At 38.8% G+C, this 22,948-nt stretch overlaps 1 protein-coding gene across 1 annotated transcript; it reads right to left on the minus strand.

Annotated features, from left to right (window-relative positions):
- Positions 1-18,170: 18,170 nt before the first annotated feature.
- Positions 18,171-19,536, minus strand: LOC131919791 (mas-related G-protein coupled receptor member B4-like). The gene is given in 3 exon segments (XM_059274291.1): positions 18,171-19,193; positions 19,195-19,239; positions 19,468-19,536. Coding segments are annotated over 3 exon segments (1,137 nt in total).
- Positions 19,537-22,948: the final 3,412 nt, after the last annotated feature.

Below are 22,948 nucleotides of genomic sequence, written 5' to 3' on the forward strand. Positions count from 1 at the left end.
TGCCAACATAGTAAGAATTCATTAAAAAACTGTTGGTGGCCTTTCAGGCCAGGGGTTACTGGCCCTGGCTTGGCCAGAGTTTACAGGCCCCAGGAGGCATGGCTGGAGTTACAAGTCATCTGGCTACATGCAGCCAGAGCTGCACTCGACTGTAGTGGAGTTTTCTCTAGTCCTGTCCAGGCCTGCAGCCATTCAGACCCAAATAAACACACAGCCGCTCTATTAATCAAAACTGTTTAGCATAATGGCTCAGGCTTCTTGCTAGCTAGATCTTGTAGCTAGAGTTTTCCTGCCTTGCCCACAGTCAGGACAAATCTCTACCACCCGCTAGTCCCACAGCTGCTCAGACCCAACCAAGTAAACACAGAGACTTATTTTGCTTACAAACTGTATGGCCTTGGCAGGCTTCTTGCTAACTGTTCTTATATCTTAAATTAATCCATTTCCATAAATCTATACCTTGTCACGTGGCTTGTGGCTTACTGGCATCTTCACATGCTGCTTGTAGTGGCGGCGGCTGGCAGTGTCTCCTTCCGCCTTCCTGTTCTCTCAATTCTCCTCTCTGTTAGTCCTGCCTGGCCACTGGCCAATCAGTGTTTTATTCATTGACCAATCAGAGCACACATTTGATATACAGACCATCCCACAGCAAGATCTTACACTTAAATTAACCCATAATTCTTATTTATGTGTAGCCATGTGGCTTGGTACCTTTTCTCAGTTCTGCTTTCACATCTTGTTTCCTGTGTCTGGCTGGTGACTCCTAACTCAGCCTTCCTGCTCTCAGAATTATCCTCTCTTTGCCCTGCCTATACTTCTTGCCTGGCTACTGGCCAAAACACACCTTATTTATTAACCCATCATAGCAACACATTCACAGCATTCAGAGCCATATCCACAGCTGCACATAGCTGGAGCTATTTGTGGCCAGATCTCCAACTCATGAGGCTGGAGCTTAAAGGGGCTGGAGCTTAAAGGGCCCAAAACTGCTCAAGATGGAGCACGTGGCTGGACTTTAGCTTTTAGCATTTTTCTGTTCTCCAGGTAGGTAACAGGTCTCTCTCTCTCTCTCTCTCTCTCTCTCTCTCTCTCTCTCTCTCTCTTTTTCTGGATTCCCATCTCAGACTACAACTATGCTAGGTAGCTGTTTTGAAATTCCCTTGAACTTCTACTGTTCTACACAGACTTGGCGAGTCAATTAAGATATCACATATCCTAAAGGCAAAAACTACTAAAAAGAGAAAAATTTATTCCACATTAAAAAATGGGAAATATCTTTACAATGGAAGTGAGTTGGTCTTGGTTTGATATAACATTAGGTAGTCTGAAAATGGAACAATTAATTGAGAGGATTAGTGTTGATGGGATGTATGTAACATCAATTAGGTATATTATTTGTTTAATTATCCCTATTTTACTATTAAAAAAGATGGTCAATTTAAGTGCCAAGATAAAAGCTTTAGAAAAACCTGTTAAAATGAATTATAGAGAAATTCAGACTCAGACAGAAGAATTTAAGCATGAAATTATTTCAGGACTGGATTATCAGGTTATAGAGAGACAGTCTGTTTTCAAACAATCAAACTTAATTTATCTGGTAACCATACAGTAACTACCTGATCAAGGGCATGTACAAACTAATTGGACTCCAGTTGAAATGTTAGATTTGAGGAGATTTAAGGAAGCTATAGTATCCTATGGCACACGTTCTCCATTTGTAAAGCAAATGTTAAACTCATGGTCAACTTGTAATAGGATTATTCCTCAAGACTTGAAAGAATTAGTAATAGGTGTTCTGGAACCTGGAGCACAATTGCAGTTGTGCTTGTGTTATAGAGACAAAGCTAAGACAACAGAAAATCAATGTAGAGCTAGAGGTGTGAAAATCTGCCAGGATCAGCTTCTTGGAGAAGGCCAATATGCTGGAATACAAAGAGAATGTTTATATGGTAACCAAACCCTAATTCTATGTCTAGAGTTGGCCATGAATGCATGGGACAGAATTGAAGAAACAGCAAAGAAAACTGAGTCATTCTCAAAAGTTACATGGGGCCTGGAAGAATTTTTTATGGATTTCTTACAAAGGCTGTCTTCAGCAGTAAATAGAATGGTCCCGAATTCAGAAACTAGCCCAATAATAATTGAATCTTTGGCTTTTGAGAACGTGAATGCAGCATGCACAAGAATAATCAGGCCATTAAAGGTAAGATCTTCACCCTTGGAGGACTGTATCAGGGAAACAATCAATGTTGAGTCACATTGCCATGATGATATGTGGATAGGAGAAGCAATTTCAAAAGGTTTGAGGAATATCAGACATTTTGGATGTTTTCCACAAGGTCATTTGAAAAGGAAATGTAAACAGGGCATTCCTAGAAATGTTTATTCCAGGAAGAACAGCAACAGAATTCCCCTCCCTTCTGGACTATGCAGAAGGTGGAGTAATTGTAAACACTGTACCAATGAATGTAGATCAACAAGGGACAGACAAGGTAATCCTTTGCCTCTCTCCTCAGGAAACTTCCAGAGGGGCCTCATGAAGGCTCCCACACAAATCTGGTTTAGATCTTTCCCGCATTCATAGAAGAAACCCCCACCCAGAGCAATTAAATAACCAAATGCTTACTGGAATAAACCAGGCTGTTCAGGGTGACAGAATAGCTGAGGTAGAGAGAATAGAAAATTCAGGAGAAGACAAAAAGAAAAAAATTTTGGAAATTTTGTAGCATGAATCTTAAAGGTCTTATTAATAAAATCAAACCTGTGGCCATTTATTGGCATGAACACTGGAAGATCAGAGAGACAGAACAAGCCACAGCTAACCTCACCTGGACAACTTCTCAGCTGATCTTGTTTCCTCAGACTGGAAGCCTCTGTGTCCTCATATCTGAATGGTTCTCAGCTGAACTGTGTTGCTAGAAGCCTGAAAGCTTAACCAGCCAAATGCTTCTAGTTTCTGGTCCTCATACCTTATATACTTTTCTGCTTTCTACTATCACACCCTGGGATTAAAGGCTCACTTTGTAGGATTAAAGGTGTGAGTCACCATGCTTGGCAGAATCCTTGAACAGATGGATTTCTGCCTCTGGAATGCTAGGATTAATGGTGTGTGCTACCACTGCCTAACTTCTATGTTTAATATTGTGGCTGTTCTGTCTCTGATCCCAGATAATTTTATTAGGGTGCACAATATTTTGGGGAACACAATACCACCACAAATTTTTATAAATGAACAAAGACCAAAATTAAAAATATGAAGAAATGACATTTTTAGATGGTTTAGTTGACACACGCAGACTTCACAATAATTGCTCCAGAACTTTGGCATCCAAATTGGCCTCTTCAGGAGTTAAGTGTTCAGCTGTTAGGGACCGGAACATTATCTCAAGTGAAACAGAGTGCAAGATGGCTCTAATGTATCAGTCTAGAAGGACAGAGAGGAAAATTAAAGCCATATGTGACTAACATAGCTATGAACTTATGGAGACTGGAACTATTACGACAACGGAATACTCAGATTTACCTTCCTCCAGCATCAGAAACAAATGACACATGTTTCTGAGAGAAATATTAGAAGGTACTATTCTAACAAGTGGTCACTAGCCATCCAGATTGTACAAGAACAGGGCACAACAACTGATGATCTTTCAAAGACCCCAACAGCTCTACCTTTAAAATGGTTAACAGACAAGCATGTATGGGTTCAGCAATGGCCTTTAACAACAGAGAAACTTCAGGCTTTAGAAGAGCTGGTACAAGAACAGTTAAATGCTCAGCATATTGAAGAATCAACCAGCCCTCAGAAATCTCCTGTATTTGTTATTAAAAAGAAAACTGGTAAACAGAGAATGGTAACAGACCTAAGAGCAGTTAGCAAAGTAATTCAGCCAATGGGCTCTCTACATTCTGGAATTCCTTTGCCTGCTCCATTATCTAAAGGATGGCCTCTTATGGTTATTGATTTAAAAGACTGTTTCTTTTCAATAGCCTTACAAGAAAAAGATAGAGAAAGATTTGCCCCACGTTGCCTACTTATAATAATTCTCAACTGGTTAAGAGATATCAATGGAAAGTCCTCCGACAGGGGATGTTGAATAGCCCAACCCTGTCCCAATATTTTGTACAACAGCCATTGGAAGTGATACATAAAAATGTCCTAAATCTATAATTAATCATTATATGGATGATATTTTACTAGCTGACTCAAATGCAGATACTTTAGAATGTTTGAAGAACATTTTGCCTTGTTGAGGATTACAAATTGCTCCTGAAAAGATACAAAAAGGAGATTTTAATAATTATTTAGGATATAAAATAGGTCTACAAAAATTAGACCCTCAAATGTGCAAATTAGAAGAGATTGATTTTGGACTCTTAATGACTTTCAAAGATTATTTGGAGACATTTCTCATCTATGAACTGTTCCTGGAGTAAAAATGATGAACTGAGTTATTTATTCAAAACCTTAGAAGGTGACAAGGACTTAAATAGTCCAAGAGAATTATCACCTGAAGCTGAGAAGGAATTGGCCTTAGTAGAAAAGAAAGTACAGGAAGGACATGCGGATTGTATGGATCCAAAGCTTGATTGCATTTTGGTTATTTGACCCTCTAGGCATTCACCTATGGGAATTTTAATTCAGAGGGAAGATATTATATTGGAATGCATATTTCTACCAAATAAACAGAACAAAAAATTAAAAACTTGTGTGGAAAAAAAATCTCTGATTTGATTTTAAAAGGAAAATTGAGACTCTTTCAATTAGCAGAAATAGACCCAGCAGAAAATGTAGAATTTTTAACTAAGGATATTAGTTAAACATTGACAAATTCTGGGCAGAAAATAAACCTTGGCAAAGAGCTTGCAGTAAATTTATTGGAGAGATTAACAACAAATATCCCAAAAGCAATAGAATTCAAATTATAAAGAGAGCTGATTGGACTCTATCTCATATTGTATGGGAAACACTGATATATGGAGTCCATACATGTTATACAGATGCAAACAAACAAGGAAAGGCAGGTTAAAAATCAGAAAATTTAAGTAAAGTGGTTCAAAGTCCTTATACTTCAGTTAAAAAATCAGAATTGTATGCTGCTCTGTTGGTATTAATAGATTTTTCAGAACCTCTCAACATAGTTACTGACTCTCAGTATGCTGAAAGAGTGGTATTACACATTGAGACTGCAGAATTTATCCCTGATGAGTCAGAATTAACTTCACTATTTATTCAGTTATAAGATATAACCAGAATAGGAAGCATCCCTTATATATAACTCACATCTTATCCCATACAGGTCTGTCAGGCCCTCTAGCACAAGGTAATGATGAGATTGATAAATTATTGATAGGAAATGTGCTGGAGGCCTCAGAATTTCATAAAAAATCATGTCAATAATAAAGGTTTAAAAAAGGATTTTTCCATAACCTGGTAACAAGCCAAGGAAATGGTAAGGAAATGTCCTACTTGTTCCTTTTACAATCAGAAGCCATTATCAGCAAGATGTAACACAAAGGGTTCTCAGAAAAATAAAATCTGGCAGATGGACATGTTTCACTTTGCAGCATTTGGAAAAATGAAATATGTACACCATACCATTGATACTTATTCAGGATTTCAATTGGCAACTGCTTTGAGTTCTGAAAAAGTTGATTCAGTAATCACACATTTGCTAGAAGTTATGGCCGTCATGGGTGTACCTGCACAAATTAAAACTGACAATGCTCGAGCATATGTCTCTGGGAATATAAAACAGTTTTTAGGCCAAGCCTTTATAGAAAGATCAAACATAACTCTAGAGGATGTACTCAATAAACAGAAAGGGGTAACATAGACATCAAGAAATAGATTACATAATGCTCTATTAACTCTGAATTTTCTCAATGCCAATGAGAAAGGAACAACATCTGCAGAGAGACATTAGATAATAAAAAAAACTACAGAATTAAATCATCCTATATACTTTAAAGATTGTGTTTCGAGGATAATAAAGGCATCCATCTACAGATCTGAGGACCACTGGACAAATGAGACATCTGAAGCAAAATGTTGAATCATCTAGATAAAATGTCTCAAGAAAAAGAGTAAATTGGCCTATCGGTATATCTTATTTCCAATAGGATAAAATTTGATAAATCTTCCCAAATATTTGTTTCTGCTCTTCTCTACAGACACATGAAGCAAATGGTCTTTTGTAGTTCCAGTTCAATTAAAAATTAAAACTGGCCTTGGAGTTGGACCATGACTCTCTCCTTCTTCTGCTTGTTAAAAGGAAAATCCAAAATCTCTGTCTCATGTCAGAAGAGCTACCTCATATGTGACAGAAGGAAAACCAGAATTAAGGGATTACCCTATTGCTACTAATCTCACGATCCTCTGCTTTTGACACTTTAAAACTTTTCTTAAGGTATAAATATTATCTCAATATTTATAAAATTAATATGTATATATTTTAATTTTTTATGATATTAATAGTCATATAGTGTACTAATTCTAGAAGAAGTCTTTATATAGTTTCCTGTACAAGATTTCAGGTTTGAGTCTCTATCAGGTAACTAGGAACTAAGTTTTTGTACTCTAGATGTACATATTTATAAAGTTTTCTACAACCCATACCCATGCCTAACAGTGACCTTTGAAGTGTCCAAGAGGAGGATGGGGCCCCAGAATGATGATTCCACCCGGATTGTGGTAACACCACTAAGTTGACAAACACCACCGTAAAATATGCTTTGGACTACAAATTTCTCAGGACAATTTCAAGGTGCCTAGCTGAGATGGTCCAGCCTCATAGACTACTCTAGCCAGGAACTGAGATAATCTCTGCATTTTCCCATTACAGAGACTGGACAACAAATGATACAGCAACCACTCCCAGGACTTGACAATTATCTCATTTTTTTTCAGGATCATCTAAAGATGCTATCATCCCCAGATAGCATGAAGTAGTTTAGAGAACATGATGCCCACATTCCCAAGAGGTGGGGTGGACAGTTTTTGGTCATTCAATGGGTTATGGATATTTGTCGTTGTTTAGGGGGTTGATTACAAATTGTTATTGGTAGTGGTCAGGAAAAAAGCTGAACAAAGACATTAGATTCTGGGATCTCATTCTAAAAAGAAAAAGGGGGATTTAGACATAGCCTAAATGGATAGATTTATACTTTTAAACTAAAAAGCAATTATTAGTCTTAAATACTTTACATTTGTATTGATTTTTTATGTTGTTACAAATTTAAGATTATTTTTGTTATGTTGTATATATGTTTCTACTCTTGATTAAGATAGTTTTATATATTGATACAAATTTAAAGTTATTGTAGTTATCACATAGTGTACATATATTTCTACTCTTGTTCTAGGTATTATACCTATACAGCTCATTTAGCAATTTAATGTAAATTTCTAGTCCTTGAAAGTTATTATTAAAAAGTATTTTGGATAATAAAGAAATGCAGGTTACTAGTTTGTCACCTATCACAATCAAACTTGTAGTCATGTTAGGTATGTTTTTAAGGTCAAACATAGATACAGTTAAGATAGACAGGTGGTCTTCAAATACTTCAGAAATCTAAAAATTATAGTATTTAAGATGTTTTGATTACATAAAATTCTTTTTTATGATAATGAGAATGTCTACTCCTGGCAGAACCAATCTATTTCAGAGATGATGATGGGCATCAAAAAAACTCTATACAGAGTTAACTATTTTGTGGCAAAAGTTAACCACTGGGCAAGAAAGTACTGTTGCTTTAACTGCTGACAGTATGCTGTCCAAATTTGACAAGCAGGGCACAAAAGAAAGTGACTGCCAAACCTTGCCAAGACAAGATGGGACAGGTCTCCAAAAATCCTGCTTTAGAGAAAAGTCTGTCAGATATTCTAGGCCTGCAAGCTGAAGAGGGATGCCTCAACACTACAGAGGAAACTTGGGTGACTATCCAGGCAGCCAGATGTTCTGTCATCTCTTAGCTTTGGAAGATATTTGCTCTATACTTACTGTTTACTCAGGTAATAGTATATCCTTCTCATGTTTCTGATGAGGTTGAAGACTAGATAGTTATAGGTTTCCTTGTTAACAAATTTAGAAAAGAAATTCACAAAAGAAGTGTACAGGGTTAAAGTTGAGAAACATAAAAAGACAGTTTGGGTTAATAATGCAAGTTAGCATAGAAGGTGAATTAGGTACAACATTTTGGACTCACCAAGATAGAATAGATAATGAAATATTTTCTCTGCCTTTGTCAAATGCTATGTAATAGATATTGTTAATATAATTATTGCCCATATACATTGAATACAGTTATTGTATTTATTACATATAGTTTTTTTAATGTTAGTTAAAATCTTAACTTTCAATTTAGACAAAAAAGGGGAAATATTATGTGATATTTTGTTTGTGTTCTCAAAAATAAAGCTTGCTTAGAGTCACACAGCAGAGAAAGCCACTAGTTAATCATAAAGGTCTGGAGGTCTGTACAGAGAGAAGACAGGAAGTGATAAGGTGGTATGGAGGCAGGATCTTGGCCCTTTTGTTTGGAGGAATGAAAGAGGTAGGAAGTCACTGGTGGTTGCATCCCTGATTCTCTGTTTTTTCAAATTTTTACCCCAATATATGACTCCTGGTTTTTGTTGGTAAGATTAATTAGATTTAGGCATCAGTTGGGCTTTGAGATTTCAGAAGACAAAGCTAAATCTGGTGTTACTCTTTTCCTGTTGCTTGTAGATCCAGATGTAGAACTCTCAGCTTATTCTCTAGTATCACATCTGCCTACATGCCATCAGGCTTCCTGCCATTATGACAATGGACTAAACCTCTGAACTGTAAGCAAACCCCAATTAAATGCTTTTCTTTATAAGAGAAACTGTGGTCAATGTTTCTGTTTGTAACAATAGAAACCATAAGACAGAAAGAAGTTGGTGGCAGGGGCAGGGATATTGAAGTGATAGCCTTGATCATATTTTTCTTCAGAGGAGTGTGGAGTTTGGGACTTTGTATTAGAAAAGAAGCTGAATGCTTTAAGAAGAATTTAACGGACCATACTAGTAGAAGCATGTAAGACAGTGGTGCTTAGAGTGATTTGAACTGTGAGGGTCTGCTTCAAGTGGTTTCAGAGAAGAATATTAATATGTAGCCTATAGACTGTTCTTGTGTTCTTTTGGTGAACATGCCTGCTTTCTGTCCTTGTCCAAAAATTCTGCCTAAGGCTAAATTGAAGAATTATGGATTAACAGCTTTAGCAGAGGACAATTCAAAACTAGCTACCATTGACTATGTTGTGTGGCTATTAGTTGCCAGTCTTATATAGATCTATAATGAAAAGCTGTAAGCTGAACAAGGAAAAATAAAAAATGTACAATTAGAGGAGGAAAGGAGCACTAGCAAGTGTAAACTGATTAAAGGAAAGCCTGATACTAGGTAGATTAAAGGGAGTGGTGACCTCAGAGCAAGACCCTACCTTGCTGAACTTCTAACTTGTGAAAAGGAATTAAAGTAGATTGAAAAGGAATTAAAGAAATGTTTAGGGAGATGTGTGGTGATGTACAGTTTTATCCAAGAACTCAGAAGGCAGAGGCTGGTGGATCTCTGAGTTCAAGGTCAGCCTGTTCAGTAGAGTGAATTTCAGGGCAGGTAAGTTTAGGCAGCAATGGAACCCATTGAAAATAGAAAGCTGGTGAAGATATAATTTGAACAAGAGGACCATATTCTAGCCCCAGCCAGCAGCAGAACTTGGCATCTTTGACCAGTTGCTTTTGGCTTTAGAGTCAAGGATACAACCAAGGGGTTATGGAATCTCCTTCCATGGCTGAGGGAAGAAGCATGTGTCGGGGATATCCCTGAACGGAGGTTTAGGGAGGCTACTGTGTGAATTTATGAAGATGAAGACTGGATTGCCTTGGAGACACCAAGATGTTAGAGAGGCCAGAGCTGTGAGATACCTGCCAAGGAAAACTACTAACAGGGAATGGACCAGCCCAAGGAAAAAGTGTGTGTTGTAGTAAAAAAGAAAAAAAGCTGAAAGGAGGTTGAGATCTGAAGAGCTCTTAGACATCAGACTAGGAAATCCAGTTTGTAGTTTGTCTAGCTGGGTTTCGGTCTTGTTTTGGTAAAGTATTTTCTTACTATTATATCTTTCCACAGAACCCCTCCTCCCTTCTCCCACCACCAGCCCTCTTTCCCAAGCCACCCCACATCCCTACATCCACCAAATTAAGGTCTCCCATGGGGAGTCAGCAGAGTCCAGCAAACTGAGCCTAGGCAGGTCCAAGCTCCTTCCCAATGCACCAAGGCTGTGCAAGGGGTCACACCACAGTAACCAGATTCCCAGAAGCCTGCCCATAGACTGTGGACAGATCACGATTCCTCTGCTTGAGTGCCCCCCAAACAGTTCGAGCCAACCAACCATCTTCCATATCCAGAGGGCCTAGTCCAGTCCCATTGGAGCTCCACAGCCACCAGACCACAGTTCATGGGCTTCCACTAGTGTGGCCAGTCATCTCTGCACGTCCTCCCAACATGATCTCAACGTCCCTTGCCTGCAGAATCCTTCCTCTCTCTCATCAATTGGATTCCCGGAGCTCAGCCTGGTACCTGGCTGTGGATCTCTGCATCTGCCTCCATCAGTCACTGGACAAAGGCTCTTTGATGACAGCTAGGTTATTTGTTAGACTGGTCACCAGTGTAGACCAGTCCAGGAACCCTCTGGACCACTGCCACCAGACCAAGATGGGGTCATCCCTGTGAATTCCTGAGAGCCTCCCCAGCACCCTGCCTCTTCCGATTCCCATGATGTCCTCATCTATCATGGTATCTTCCTCCCTGTCTTCCCACTCTGTCCCTATTCCAGCTTGACCCTTCCATTTCCCTATGTTCTCATCCCCCACTCCTCTCCCTCTGCCACTCTCCCACACCAAGTCTGCTCATGTAGATCTCATCCACTTCTCCTTCACAAGCTCATACATGTGTCCCTCCTAGGGTCTTTCTTTGTTAGCTACCCTCTCTGGAGTTGTGGTTTGCAGTCTGGCCATCCCTTCCCTCACATCTAGTATCCACTTATGAGTGAGTACATACTATGTTTGTCCTTCTGAGTCTGGGTTACCTCACTCAAGATGATACTTTCTAGTTCATCCCTTTGCCTGCAAATTTCATGATATCATTGTTTTTTACTGCTCCATTGTATATATGTGGCACATTTTCCTTATCCATTCTTCAGTTGAGGGGCATCTAGGTTGTTTCCAGTTTCTTGCTATTACAAATAATACTGATGTGAACATAGCTGACCATGTGTCCTTGTGGTAAGATTGAGCATTCCTTGGGTATATGCCCAAGAGTGGTATAACTGGGTCTTGAGGAAGACTTATTTTCAATTCTCTGAGAAACTGCCATACTGATTTCCAGAGTGGCTGTACAAGTTTGCATTCCCACCAACAGTGATGGAGTGTTCTCCTTGCTCCACACCCTCTCCAACATAAGCTGTCTTCAGTGTTTTTTGATCTTAGCCATTCTGATTTTAACAAATGGTGCTGGCATAACTGGATGCCAACATGCACAAGATTGCAAATAGATCCATATCTGTCACTATGCACAAAACTCAAGTCCAAGTGGATCAATATGTCAGCATAAATCCAGTTACACTGAACTTGATAGAAGAGAAAGTAGGAAGTAGTCTGGAATGCATTGGCACAGGAGACCACTTCCTAAATATAACATCAGTAGCACAGACATTGAGAGCGACAATTAATAAATGGGACCTCCTGAAACTGAGAAGCTTTTGTAGAGCAAAAAACATGGTCAATAAGACAAAATGACAGCCTACAGAATGGGTAAAGATCTTCACCAACTCCACATCTGACAGAGGGCTGATCTCCAAAATATATAAAGAACTCAAAAAACTAGACCTCAAAATACTGAACAACCCAATTAAAAAGTGGGGTATAGAGCTAAACAGAGAATTCTCAACAGAGGAATCTTAAATGGCTGAAAGGCATTTAAGGAATTGCTAAACACCATCAGGGTACTGCAAATCAAAACAACTCTGAGATACCATATGATCTTATTTTGATCTTGATATTTACAAGAGATTACATTTAAGATATTGAATGAGTTTCAGAAGGGATTTGAACTTTGGACTTTTAAACATGTTTTGGACTGATAGTCTATGGGACTTTTGAAGTTAACCTTCAAATTCTGCATTATGATATAGCTACAAGGGGCCAGGGAGTATATTGTGGTGGTTTGAATGGAAATGGTCCCTATAGACTCATAGTAAGTAGCACTATTAAGAGGTGTGGCCTTGTTGGAATAGATGCAATCTTGTTGAAAGAAGTGTGTTACTGCAATCAGAATTTGAGGTTTCATAAGCTCAAGCCAGGCCCAGTGTTATTCTCTCTTCCTGATGCCTGACAATCCAGATGTAGAACTCTCAGCTCCTTCTCTAGCACCATGTCTGCCTGCATGTGGCCAGGCTTCCTGCCATGATGACAATGAACTATACCTTCATAGTGTAAGTCATCCCCAGTTAAATGTTTTACTTTTTAAGAGTTGCTATGGTCATGCTGTCTCTTCAGAGCAACAGAAACCATAACTAAACAAGGGCTGACCACTCTTTGCTTAACACTGGGAAAAGCTAATTCTCCCCACTCCCAGAAGTCATTAATACCTTTAGTTCTTTGTCTGGGGGGTGGAATTCTGATATTTCTCCCTCTGCATTAGCATGTCCACTGATGTTGCCATTGTTTGGTCTTCTTCATGCAACCATTTCTAGGAAAGACAGTTTCACAGCAGACTTCATAATATTATGGTCCTTTCTGCCCCCTTTTTAGTGGTTTGAATAGGTATGGCCCTTAAAGTCTCATGTGTTTGAATGCTTGGCCTATACAGAGTGTCAATATTAGGAGGTGTGGCCTTGTTGGAGTTGGTGTGACCTTGGTGGAGGACGTGTGTCATTGTTGAGGTGGGCTTTTAGGTCTTACATGTTCAAGCTATGCCCAGAGTTGGATACACATTTAACTTCCTGTTGCCTGCAGATCAAGATGTAGAGCTCTCAGCTCCTTCCCCAGCACCATGTTTCCCTGCATGTCACCTTACATGATGATAATAGACTAAACCTCTAAACTGTATTCCAGCCCGAATTAAATATTTTCTTTATAAGAGTTGCCATAGTCATGGCATATATTTACAACAATAGAAACCCTACCTGAGACACCCCTCTCCCATTATGCTTCCTTGATTATCAGAAATGACAGTGCCATGGGGTGGTTTTCAAGGACAAAGGCAGGTGTGGAGTGGAGATAGCCTGAGTCTATGTGACAAACTGTTTGCTGTAAATAGCAGAGCCTATGAGACAAAGCGTGTTTGCTGTATATAGCAGAGCTGTCAAGTGAGCCTGCATAAACTTTTTGGAGCTGGACAACTAGAGAGTCCCAGATGCTGAACATGAGCTGTGTGATTTGCATTTACACTTCTAGATTTTTCATTTCTTTTGCTATTCTTCAATTCTTTCATTTTGGAGTAAGACATATTTTTTTGTTATTTTTCAAGAGTTAGAGTTAAGAGACTTCTGACATTTGAAGAGTCATTGCATATTTAATTGCTTAAAAATTTCAAGAGTATGGGACTTTGAAATTTTGACTGTATTTTATCTGCTGATATTAAAATGAGAGCTCAGGGACAAGGAATAGAAAAATTACGGCTTTAAGTGAAACGTTTGTGTGGGAAGTTGACAAATGGTGGAATGTCCTAGTTATCATATTGGCATATTGACACAGAATAGGATCCTCTGAGAAGTCCCAATTGAGAACTTTAATGTTTAATCTCATGGAGATAAATCTGAGGGATTGTCTTAATTGTTAATTAACTTAGGATGACTCAGCCTACTTAGGGCACTGCCATTTCCTTGGCTAGTGGTTTGGAGCTCTATAAGAAAGTTATCTAGCACTTGGGAAGCAAAGCTGGTGAATCTCTGTGAGTTCGAGGCCAGCCTGGTCTACAGAGTGAGATCCAACAGAGGCACCAAAACTACACAGAAAAACCCTGTCTCAAAAAAAAAAGAAAGGAAGAAAGTTATCTAAACAGTCACCTCTGAGATGCCAAGTGGGGAACATGGCAAGCAGTATACCTCCATTGTCTTTTAGTTCCTGCATGAATTCTCTCAGTGATAGATTCTGAAAAGTTTCCTTTAATATATATTTTTGGCCTTTTCCTATCACATTTGTTTTCTGTGTTCTATCATGTGAGCTTTCCTTCTTTTCACATAGCCCCACCTCCATTACATACTACATAGATTCATAGAGACATTAAATCATGTATCACATGCTCAAATCATGAGCCGCAATAATCTGTCTTCTCTTCATGTCACATACTAATTGAAACAGAGTGACTTCAGTACTGAATTTCAGAAAAAGAGAACAAAACACTCTAAAGTCAGGTTGTTTCCAGATGCTGACTATGAAATATAGATGTATCAGATTAAAATAAAATAATTAACAAAGGCCTCTCTACCTTTAATAAAAAGAAAGTGTTGTATGTTTATTGGAACATTAGTTACAGGTTCAGTACATGGGAGAGTTAGGCATCCAACAACAGATAAATGGATTATGAAATTGTGACAGTCACACACAGCATGTCATTCCTCAACTGTCAAAAGTGAGGAGTTCTTATCCTTGGCTACAATATGGTTTGAGTTATGCTGAATAGTTAGGAACTAATCTTTGTACAATCTCTCAAAATAGAACAATTAGCAGGACAACAAACATTTAAAGCACAAGCCTATGAAGATTTTGATACTCAGAACTTAATATTCTGCCCTCTATCCCAAAGTGTCATGCACATTTCATAATGTAAAACTTATATAGTTCATCTTTAGGCTTCACAAAATACATTTCCAACACTTTTTCAAGGCTCAAGTTCAATAGGAGGGCAGGATAGAAGATGGAATTTGGAGAAGGTTAAGTATAACACTATAAAAGCCTTATGAAAAGCTATATGGAAACCCACTACTTTCTCAAATAGATACATAATATTAATGGAGTTTTAATTTAAATGGAGTCACCATTTAACTCAACTGGAAGTAAGATCAACAGAAGGAGAAAACTATTGAATAACCTCATTTACATATGGAATGTATATTAAAGTGTCAATATGTACAGGCAGACTGCATGATATAATGGTGGTTAGTAAACCTTTGTGGTCATAGCAAATGGATAAATGTGCAAAAAATATGAAGTAACAAATATATAGGATGAAGTAAAAACAATTTATAACACAAGATCACTATGTGGTAAATTTGCATTGCATTCAGGAGTTTTTCCTATGACAGTTTTTGCTATATGGAGGAAAAGGAAACTTAAATTTTAAATGTATATACATATATATGTGTGTGTTTGTGTGTGCAAATATATCTATATGTTAGTGCATTCAAATTTAACAACCATTTTATCACATATCACACAGCATGATGATATACTCTTAGTTTGCACTCTCAATTTTACATTAAATTGCAAATATGGAAAGTACTGACCTCCACGGCAGAGTTATGACTTGAGGAGCAGAAGGAACTCACAGAGGCAAGGAAGTACTTTTTGTCTCGATTGGATTTTGAGTCAAGTAGTTATATTTATCCAAGCAAATTTACTGAATTATGCATTTGTTTAATCTGTGCATATCAGCTTTTCTTAATTATACTTTAAATTATCAAATGCAGTAGCGTTTAAGAATGAAATATTGTTTCATAGAAAAATGTTGCCTCACTCCATGTAATATTTTCTAGGCTTATCTTTTTATCCACATAAAAGGCTGAATATAATTCCATCATGTATATGTACCACATTTTCATTATCCATTCATCCAATTGAAGTCATTTGAGTTGTTTCCATTTCCTGGCTTCTGTGAAGAAGGTGTCATTGAACACCGGTGAACAAGTGTCTGTGGACTAGGATGTTCAGTTCTTCAGTCATATACCAATTAGTAGTATAGCTGGGCATATGGTAGATACAATTTTAGTCTTTGAAGACTCTCCATCCTGTTTTCCAGAGTGGCTACACAAGTTCACATTTCTACAAGAATGAATGAGGGATAGGTCTGCTTTCTCCACAACCTAGGTAATATTTTTTGTTCATTTTGTTTTGTTGTTGATGTTGATTTGAAATGTGCTGCCTGGGATGACATGAAATATCAAAGTTGTTTTAGTTTGCATTCTTCTCATTTTTAGGTTGATAAAGACATTTCAAGATTTTATTAGCAATTTTTATTTTTCTCTTGAGAACTCTCTGTTTAGGTGTTAGTCCATTTTTCAAATGGTAATTTGGTTTTTGGACTCTTTATTTTTGAAATTCTTTATATATTATGAATATTAATCCTCCATCTGGTGTATAACTGGCAAAGATTCTCTCCTATCCTGTGAGTTTCTTCTTTACCTGGCTGATTGCTTCCTTAGTTGTGCAGGAGTTTTTTAGTTTTATGAATTTTCACTTATCAATTGTTTGCCTAAATTCCTTAGCAAATCGAGTCCTGTTCACAAAGACAAATGCCACATAGTCTCTCTAATCTGTAGTTCCTACCTCCACACTCTCAGATGTGCATATACAATATGGAAAAACCACAATCCAGAAAAGTATAAAGAGACCATATGTTAGGGGGATTGGGAGGCAATAGTAGGATAGATATGATGTGAAGTGGGAATTGGAATAATAGGGAGGGGATCTGATTGGTGTGGAGAGTGGAAGGTCAATAAAAGAAGAAAGAAGAGGGACAGAGACAAAAAATAAGAAGGTTGTTTGTTGAGGCCTTAAGGAATTGTATTGTTTTATATTTCCTTGAAATTATACATACACGAATATATATTTATATGTGTTTGTATATATATATATTCATGTACACATATACATGTATAAACACACACATGTATGCAAACATATATATATATATATATATATATATATATATATATATATATATATATATATCTCACATCTTACAGGAGGTCACTTGGGTTGACAATAAGCCCAGAGAAACAGTTCCAGGCATGAGACACCTCTTTTTCAATGGTTGGTCAGGATAGACTCTGTGACTTTCAAAACATTACAGATTATAGATCAACCATTGGTCGTTTCTTAGTTTTTTAGGGTAGGCCACTATTGATGAAGACACTTCACATTTAGGACAAAGGACTCAAACAATTTGAGCTAGAGCTGACCTCTTTCCTGCATTATGGCTTCCTGGGTTCCATAAAATACTATACAAACTGCCAAGGGAAGGAAACGATTAAACAATCCTACCAAGCTTCAATAATCATGACTCATTTTAAAAAGAAAAATGTAAACACTCATAACTCAAGTTATGGATGCTATGCACTTTTGGGAATAATGTAAATATGACAGAGGTTCAATTCAAGAGGAAATAAGTTCAATGACACTCACTGGAAATTTTTTCATGAGGGGTTAGACAGTCACAGAGAGACAGTCAGGGCAAAGACAAGGGAAGAAGAGGGAAGACATGACTGTGGAGTGCTAACCAAGTCATTGGGAAAGGGGGAATCTGCAGATAGTCTCTCTCCACCTTCAAGTGTGCTTGGATGTTGATGTATAAAACCTGACCTTATTCTTTCAATGCTGAAGACGACAGATATTTGAAGTTCTAGACTCAAATGGGTGAATGGAGATTTAGAATAGGCAGTCTTAAAGATGCATATTTGTTTACTAAGGAATTTATATAAGGAACAGTTTAAAACTAAACATATATTTTAAAATATGAGGCTATTGAAGGAAACTGAAATTATTGGAAGTTCAATTATTTCTCAAGCATTTAGAAACACCCTATAAAAATAGGGACATTACTATTAAATACAGTATTCATTTAATCTTTATCATGTTCAATGACCAAAGAAATCCTGATCTTCCCTGCATTGCCTTGGGCCTTCTTTGTAGGGAGTGGTTTGTCTATAGTGGGACCTGTCCAGGCCTCAAGTGATTTGATTAAAAGGTTTACATTACATAGGTTCACATAAGGCAGCTTTAGGGAGCTTCAGTCAGTTTCTATTTAACAAGCCTCATTTCAGCCAATTTCTACAAAATGACTGTTTTCTCAAACCAGTTGAACAAGGTTGTGAAAATGGCCCACACAGATAAGGGCCAAGTTGTTTCTGAAAGCAACTGTGTTTGATCAAGGACTCACTCAACTACTACACAAGGCTGTTTCCTGCTGTCCAGTGTTTCCTGAAGAACCCTTCTCTCCATCTTCTTTCTCAGGAGTGTCCTGCATGGCTCTCTGCAGAAGAATCTTCAGAGACTGCCTCTGGAACCTGCAGTGCCTAATGGAGCCAACAAGGAAGTAAATGATGGGGTTGGCACAGCTGTTAACACAGGACAGGAAAGATGTAAGTATATAACTATTGCAAGAGAAAACACTAGGCCACTTCCCGCTTGATAGGAAAATTATCCAGTACATACCAAAGGGCAGACCAAAGAGTAAGAAGACCAGCACTGTGAGTGCAATGGTCACATACAACCTGGTCACAGGAATCCTCTGTGAGCCGCAGAAGATCCTGACCAACAGGGCCAGGTTGAATACACAAGGAAACACAGATAGCACTGTTATAAATACAAAAGTGGACAAAGCAACAGTCCAACAGAAATAATAATTGTAATCACTAAGCAGTAAACTGCAAACAAACCACAGCAGGCTTAACAATAGAGTGAAGGCCCAGAGCAGGGCACACACGACAGATGACATGTATCTTGGTCGTTTGCAGTGATACCAAATGGGCCACAAAACAGACAGACATCGCTCAACACTGATGACTGTAATCATACATAAACCTGCAAGGTAAGCAAAGATTAATATATGGGTGAAGTATGGAATATGGAAGTAGCTGACATCAAACAGTGAAAGGATTTGTCTCAGGAAAAACACAGTCTGAAAGCAAAGGTAGAGAAAGTCAGCCCCAGCCAGGTTGAGGACATAGACAGAGAAGGCATTCCTGTGCACATGGAAGCCCAGAAGCCACAGCACTATGGCATTTCCTGCCAGCCCAACCACGCAAATGATGACAGCAAGAATATTGAAGATTTTGTACATGGTGTCACAGTGTAAGTTTCCAGTGTAGTAACTTCTATTCATTGTTGTGTTGTTGTCAGTGATCCAGGCTGGGATGGATGGACCCACGCTTGAGAAATTTCCACTGGTATTTCTGCAAAGTAAATTGAGATATGAACACATGAAACTTTCTGTCAAGACCACCTGGCTATGTGGCAATGTCTGGCACAGGTTCATAAGGAGGAGGAGACAGACTTGCAGAGATTACATAATTTATCAAACCCCCACAGTGCTAGAAACTTCTTTAAATCCAGTTTGTACTATTCAGTCTATCTGCAGACCAATGCTTCTAGTGATGTTGGGGTACTTAATGGTTCTAGTACAGTTGCTAAGCATCTTATGCTGTGTCAGGAAGAGACAGAATTCTGAAACTAACTGTCTTTCCATTCCAGGGCTGTAGTTCCTTCTCAGGTGTAGGAATATGGGAGATCCTGGCACAAGCCATAGCTGCCCTCAGACAGTGTAAGGGGTCTACCAAATGGGAAAATGGAATCCTGAATGAGAGTCATGAAGGGAATGGGACTTGTTATGAAGACCTGTGTCAGAACAGTCATACTTCTTGTGCTAGAGGGACTGAGTCTTTATTTTAAAATTTGAAAACTAGAAGGACAAAGCCTTGAATGACGTCAATCAAATCTATGTTTGTGATTATGGCACCAGTATCCTGTTCTCTACAGGGTTACAGGGGAGAGTTAAGAACTATAACAAATGAGCTAAGGAACCATTAGTTCAAGAGTAGTTCAAAATTTGGAGTAAATGTTCTGGGTTGTAACTTGTACCTACATGCAAAGGCACAGGTCTCTGGCATGAAAAGTGTGGCCTGTGCTGCAGAGGAAGCTAGAGAGCACCTCCATTTGGGAACAGTGTCCCAACCCCTGGGAAGAGCTTTGAGATCTATACATGGATGCAAACAGTCTGGAAAAGAAAGAGAGCAGTGAAGCTGGGCAGGTAGCATCATTTAGAACTTTCTTTTCACTGTACTCTCCCATACATACATTCTCAGTTGGTTTCTATCTCTCACCCCTAAAGCCACAAAGACATTTGAAGAAAAGAAAGCTTTTCTTTCCTACACTGACCAAGGGTGCAGAATACGGGGCTGTTCTTGTGCTATCAGTAGCTTAGCCTGAACAGTAACCATATAGAAAACTTTGCATCACAGAATCCTTCTGGATAACTTCTTATTGTAGACAGAGACTTTCATGTAGGAGAAATCATCTGAGAATGTCGAGACAGAGCTCCAGACCCAGGGAAAGCATCCAGAAGACGTTACAAACTAACCTCACACAAGGGCTTTGAAAAAAATGACCCAACAAACTCAGCTGTGTTCACCAAGCTCATATCATTCATTCTTGGAGCATTGATCTCCCCATAGTAGCACAAGGTTTTAATCCAGGAAACCATCTGGGGTATCAACAACTTAAAATAATCAGACTGTTAGGAGGTAAGCAGTTTACTTAAACATATTGAGCTTGCTGCTGATGGTAACATGGCAGTGGTTGGTACAATTGTTCACCAGTGTGCATTTCAGCTTCAGAAACAGGAAGCCAAAATAGGATCCACTCATCTTCAGCTCCCATTTTGACTGGTTTTGCTACTCAGTGTTTTTCTAGTCAGTGGAAGACAGTGGTGCTAAGGATGACTTGAAATGTGGAGACCTGGCACAAGAGGGTTCAGAGGAGAAGAATGTTAGTATGTTCCCTAGACACTATTCTTGGGGTATTTTGGTGAAGAATATGGCTGTTTTCTGCCCTTGTCCAAAAAATGTGCCTGGGCCTAAACTAAAGAGTTTGCATTAATTGCATTGGCAGGGGAAATCTCAAAATTGTCTAATATCAACTCTGTCTTGTGGTTATTAGAGTTCACTCTTAGGCAGATCTAACATGAAAAGAAATAAGCTGATCAAAAAAAGTTATAAAATGTAGAATTTGAGGAGAAAAGCTGCACCAAGAAGTGGAATGCAGCTAAGTCCTGTGTTCAAGGATATAAGCAGATTAATGAAAAGCCTGATATTAAAAGGAATAAAGGGTATGCTAACCTCAGGAAATAACTCTACTCAGTTAATCTTTCAATTTGTGAAAAGGAATGAAAGAATAGCTTACATCCTGGCATAATGGTATAATCCTTTCATCTCAGCACTCATGAGTCAGAGGCAAGAGAATCTCTGAGTTCAAGGCCAGCCTTGTCTACATACTGAGATTCAGGACAGACAAGCTTAGGCAGTAAAGGAAACTATCAAAACCAGAAAGGTGGTAAGGTATAATTGAATGAGGGAGCCAGGTTACCGCCAGCAAGCAGTGGAACTTGGCAGCTTTGGCCATGTGGTTCCAGCTTTAGAGTCAAGGATAGAAGGTTATGGAATCTCTCTCTGCAACAACAGAAAGTATGTGAGGCCAGGCATGTCTCAGGAGTGTCCCTGAATATGGAGGCATAGTGAGGCAATTATGCAAGGCTGTAAATGTGAAGCCTGGATTACCATGGAGATCCCAAAATGTTGGAGATGCCAGAGCTGTAGGATACCTGCCAAGGAAAGCTGCTAACAGGGAGTTGAATCAGCTCAAGAGAAAGAAGTGTGTTGCCCTCAAAAAGTTGAACAGTGTTGGAGATCTGAAGAGTGTTTTGACATTGGACATGGAGATGAAGTGTTTAGAGTTTGCCCAACTTGTTTTGCATCTTGCTTTGGGCCAGTTTTCCCTCACCATGCTCCCTTTCCTCCATTTTGGAATGGTAATGTATATCATGTGCCATTATATGTTGGCAGTATGTGATCTAGTTTTTCATTTTGATTGTAGAGAAAGCTCAGTTAAGAGATTGGCATGAGTCTTGGAAGAGATTTTGAACCTTAAAACAAATTTGAGATTGTTATGTCTACAGGGACTTTTGAAGTTGGATTAAATGCATTTTTTTGCATTATGATAAAGATATAAGTCTATGGGTCCCAGGAAGTGTAATGTGGCAATTTGAATGAAAATGACCAGATAGGTTCATAAGGAGTGGCACTATTAGGAGATATGGTGTAGCTGGTTCTGCCCCTTACTGGACACTGAAGTAAGAGAGCTGGCCCCGATTATAACGTCAGAGCTTGCCCCCCCCCACTTTGGAGGGATTGCCCCACCACTCATCATGGTTGAGGGAGAACTGACCCTGATGGCATAGGTGTAGGGAAGCTGACTCTTCCCCTCAACTGAGGGATGGCCCAAGTGGTCTGGACTAACCAGGCCAACTACCTACCCAGGCTAACAGCCAGGCCTGGGCTTGTCCCACCCTAACATCTACCCAACCTAGGACCTGCTAGATCTGGGGAAGTGACTGGTCCTGTGAAATGATACCCACAAGATTTCAGTGACTCCCAGTGGCCTCAGGATATCCAAGATGTTTTTCAGTGAGAATCCATTGATGATGGTATAGCATAAACCAGAGGCCTTGAATCAGACCAATGACTCTTGGCAATGAACATTTTCAAGTAAAGCTGCTTGAACAAAAGGGTTTACTGTGTGACACATTGCAACACCCATTGCTACTAAGATGAATGAAGAGGTGTTGGAGAAGCTGGAAAGATGGAGGAACTAAGAGGTTTTTGCTTGTTTTCACTACCTCACTTTTTGAGACAGGGTTTCTCACTGAACATGGAGCTCACAGTCTCAACGGCTGACCGGTAAACTCCATGGATCCTTGGTCTCTGCATCCCCAGCACTGGATATATTGTTATGCCCTGCCAGACCTGGATTATTCTGAAGGTGGGAATTCATGTTATCATACTTGTACCACAGTTACTTTATAAACTAATCTGTCTATCCAGGAAAGGATTACCCCCTTGACAAACTTGTGTACACCAGAACACTCTGTGCCTATTAGAAGTG

This window comes from Peromyscus eremicus, chromosome 1 (genome assembly GCF_949786415.1).
Source record: "Peromyscus eremicus chromosome 1, PerEre_H2_v1, whole genome shotgun sequence".
In the NCBI taxonomy this organism is placed as follows: Eukaryota; Metazoa; Chordata; class Mammalia; order Rodentia; family Cricetidae; genus Peromyscus; species Peromyscus eremicus.